The 4,114-nt window shown below is 55.1% G+C and overlaps 1 protein-coding gene across 1 annotated transcript in view; it reads right to left on the bottom strand.

The window, feature by feature from the left end:
* Nucleotides 1–4,114, bottom strand: part of VOLCADRAFT_89032 (uncharacterized protein) — a gene marked incomplete at both ends in the record, with an annotated part of 36,384 nt that overhangs the window by 2,814 nt on the left and 29,456 nt on the right. Inside the window, 5 exons of the mRNA XM_002948633.1 lie at nucleotides 996–1,073; nucleotides 1,194–1,270; nucleotides 1,436–1,698; nucleotides 3,059–3,283; nucleotides 3,524–3,571. Of these exons, the coding sequence (XP_002948679.1) occupies nucleotides 996–1,073; nucleotides 1,194–1,270; nucleotides 1,436–1,698; nucleotides 3,059–3,283; nucleotides 3,524–3,571 (691 nt within the window). The remainder of the gene's footprint in view (nucleotides 1–995; nucleotides 1,074–1,193; nucleotides 1,271–1,435; nucleotides 1,699–3,058; nucleotides 3,284–3,523; nucleotides 3,572–4,114) is intronic.

Raw genomic sequence — 4,114 nt, 5'->3', positions numbered from 1 at the left:
TGCAACCGCCGCGACCCCCCCGCTGCCTCCGCCAGCCGCCTGAGCCGCAATGGCCGCCAGCAGCTCCTTGGGTAGCCCCGTCGTGAAGGGAGTGGCGTGGATCTCGGATAGGGACACCGCCTGACAGTTCAGGAAGGAGGGGAGGGAAAGACGAACCACGAACGAGTGAAGCTGCTGCCATGGAAAGAGTGTACCAGACGTAGAACTGACCAAACGGCGTCCTTGAAGTGCGGCGACCTCGGGATGACGTAGTGAAGAAGATGTCGGAAAACTACCTACCTAGCCGCCAAGACTAAAATAATCGCGGAAGAAAAGCAGTAATGCCAAGGCGTAAAGAAGGAGGGGAGGGACTAGTGACACGTGTTCAAGTATGATCGCTGTCTGTGGTTCAGTCCACATACGGCATGTGCGGGACCGAAGACCACCACCCACCTCAGGGACGTCCGGCTTGAAGGCAGCAGAGTCCGCTCTGACCAGTGAACCCAGTCCCATACTCAAAGTTGGCTGGCGAGAGAGATCGAATGCGCCGCCGTCGCCGCCGTCACCATGTCCACCATTGTGCGACAGACCTGAGACCCTGTGGTTCATGCAGCCGTACAATCGAAAAAGTGACGGTGGCGGAAGCAGTATCGGCGGCAGTAGTAAGGCAGCCGGGGTGGGTCGCGTGGCCGGGTGAAGAGCCCAACAGGGGGTGAAAGGCGGATGGGACCTAAAATGCCTTTATCGTAAATGATTATAAAGCCGATTTGTTTGGGCTGGCAGACGGGTTCATGCAATACAGGAGCGAGGGCGACGACTAAATCCTAAAGTTTCACGCAGCATGTATGATGTGTGCGTGCATGCGTGCGGCGGCAGCAGCACCCATCGACGCCGACACCAACGCCCGTTACAATCCGTGTAACCCCGAAAAGGACAAATGGCCCATCATCGCGAGCTTCAGGCCGGCCAGAGCGCCGCTCACATGGTCGCACCGGACGGCCCTCCCCCCACCTCACCTTCTCTCCGCGCCATGGCCACCGCCGTCACCATTGCCGCTACTCCCCGCATCGCCAGTGCCGCCGATAACAATGCCACTGTCGTAGCCCAGGCGCCGCCGCTTACAGAAAACCTTTACAGGATACAACAATCAGTGAGCTTGGCGTAGATGGTGCTGGCCCTGGCGTCAGGGTCGTCCTCTCCCGCAGGGCGCTCACGCTCCGGGTCGAAATAAGCCGTCAGCGCAGCGCTCTCATCGAGCACACGGCATAGCGGCCGATAGATGCTGATCCACCTGTAGAGTCGGACAAATGTAGCAATTTGTAAATGCACAGACTTGCAAGGTATAGGTCTTGGTATCCATCCTGGCTTAGGCAAGCCAAGCAGTAAGCTAAGCAGTCAAACATGCCAGGCAAAAGTACTAGCAAAACCCGCGAACCTTCCCGATCACATTACCCACCTTGGCTCCACGTTCTTCAGCATGCGGTTGCCGCGAGTGCCAGCCTCTGACGCCACCCGCTTGAGCGCAGTTATGCGCTTCGAGCTGCGCGAGAAGTGGCTGTGCACGTTGGTGAGCAGCTGGACTATGCGCTCAATGATGGCTGCCACGTTGAGCACTTCCGCTGCGAGGTCCGTCCGGTGCGCCATGCAGTGAATGGTGACCAGGAAGGGCGCGCTTTCTTTTCTCCAGTACCGTTGCAGGCTCGCGGGCGCGCTTTGCAGCTGCGGTGCGCTCGCGGCTCATAGCTCGTGCGGCCGGGGCGCAGCGCGGTGTTATTAAATAAAAGAGAAAACACGGTGAAATGCAAAGTGCAGATGCCAGGAAGATGTTCAGTTGGCGTGCCCGACACCGGGCACCCTTAGGACGTGTTCACATGTGGGCGAATCAGGGTTGATTCATGCGAATTGGACTCTGAATTGGACCTGATTGGACCCGAATCGGAATTGGGGTCCGGGGGGGCCTCTTCGGGTATGATTCGACGTGATTCACAGTTTTCTTTCTCAAAACAAAGTTGTTTAACAAACCGTTTCTCATAATTGTTGAGGAAAATGTTGTCCGGTCAGTCTGTCGCCTGATGCTTGCGTGATGCTTGGTTTCTGGATAGAGTGGAGCCATCTTCCGTACTTGCTGATCGACTGTCGAACTCGTGAATAAATAGGAATGAGCCAGCGATTATCTTTGGTCTGGTATGCTTCTAGAGTAGTGAGTTGTGGCTGAGCTGAGCCGTTAGTCGCTTTGTAAACGCTCTGGCAATCACTATTGCGTCCAAATCCATTCAGCCTTCAAGAGGTTATGAGCCCCGCGCTCTAAAATGGTGATCGATTCATTGTGGAACACTCGCTTTGACGGATCTGACTACGTCACTTGGTCCAGATATGGGAAGTCAGCCCTCATGGCGAAGGGCTTTTGGAGTGTCATCGAGAAGGGTGTCCCCGCCGGCGACGCCGCCGCACAGGAGCTGGACCGCAAGGCCCACGCGGAGATCGCGCTGAGATTGGCCAAGAATGTGTTGGACTATGCCGAGAGCTACAACACAGCCAAGGAACTTTGGGACACTTTGCACCGCAGCTACGCAGCAAGCTGCAGCGCTCGACAGATGTCAACGCACCAAAAGTTTACGAATCTGAAGATGGCCAGCTCCGAGTCATTAGTTGAGTACCTGTTTCGCGTCAAAGACATTGTGAGTGAAATGCGGGAAGCAGGTTCGGGTTTGGCCAAAGACAGCAAAACCATCGTTATGCAAGCGGTACAGGGGCTTAGCGACTCCTTCGAGGTAGCCCGACAACATTTGCTTATGGGTGCAATGCCATCGGATCTAGCTGCTCTGGAGAACATTCTGTTGCCGGTGGAGCAGGCAACCAGGAACAGCGTGACCACGGATCCCGTCGCCGTCGCCCTATCATCTCGCAATGCCATTAAGTGTTACAACTGCGGTAAACCTGGACATAAGGCGCGATTCTGTAAGTCGCCTGGTAACTCCGGGGCAAGTACATCGACCGCGCCAACCACCTCGACAGCTGGGTGCTGGATTCCGGTTCCCAGTACCACATGTCTCCCGATTCTACGTGCCTCTGGAACTACCAGAAGATCGACGGTGACATGTTCGTTGAGATCGCGGACGGTAGGCGACTTCGTGTAGTTGGTTTTGGGGATCTGCGCGTACTTAGTGATCAGGACGAGGTTTTGGAATTTACCGGAGTATTCCATGTCCCGGGATTCAAGCACCGCTTGTTGTCTGTCCGTGTCCTCGTTGAGAAAGGAGCGAGTGTGGAATTTTTGGGGATCTACGGAAGCTCCGAACGAGGACTCCCATATAGTCGGGAGAGTTGGAATTCGCGAGAAGGTTTCCTGCCAGCCCGTGCACTACCCGTTAGGGTTCGTCCACCTCTGCGGGCACCTAAGGCTGTTGTCAGGAGTAGCGACGGTACCTGGTCTCATAGCTTCCCTTATTCTCGGGGAGCTTACCGCCTGAAGGGTACTATGATTTTGCCTGAAAACCCCGCGCCAGTCAATGCGTTTTCATCCAGGTCTGTGTCTGATGCCTACCTTTGGCACTGCCGGCTCAGTCATCTGAGCTTTCGGAACCTGGCTCGTCTGGTTGACGGTGGTATGGTCACCGGGATCGATGTACCGGCGAAGGACTTTCGTGTAGAGGGTGAGTCGGTATGCAGCACATGCGTCGAGGCCAAATTGTCACGTTCGCCGTTCAGTTCTAGTGGAAATCGTGCAGATAATAAGTTGGCTTTGGTACATATGGATGTGTGTGGTCCGCTTCCTGTCACCTCCAGTGATGGCCATTCGTACATTGCTACGTTTTTGGACGATTTTTCACGTATGTCAGTTGTTTGCCTTCTGTCGCGAAAGGATCAGGTGGCGAGTTGTGTGAAGGAGATGCTGACTATGTTAGAAAATCAGTGCGGAGAGAAGACTAAGGTAGTTCGTACGGATAGGGGTCGGGAGTATCTTAACGCGGAGTTAGCGGCGTGGTACAAGGATAGGGGCATTATCAATCAGACCACCGCTCCATACACGCCACAGCAAAATGGGTCGGCAGAGCGTCTAAATCGCACGTTGATCGAGAAGGTGCGCGCGATGCTTTTTCAGGCCGATTTGCCCAAATCTTCTTGGGGCAATGAT

The sequence above is a fragment of the Volvox carteri genome, assembly GCF_000143455.1.
Source record: "Volvox carteri f. nagariensis unplaced genomic scaffold VOLCAscaffold_11, whole genome shotgun sequence".
NCBI lineage: Eukaryota > Viridiplantae > Chlorophyta > Chlorophyceae > Chlamydomonadales > Volvocaceae > Volvox > Volvox carteri.
Note: the sequence above shows the minus strand (reverse complement) of the source record. Positions and strands in the feature narration are given on the sequence as shown.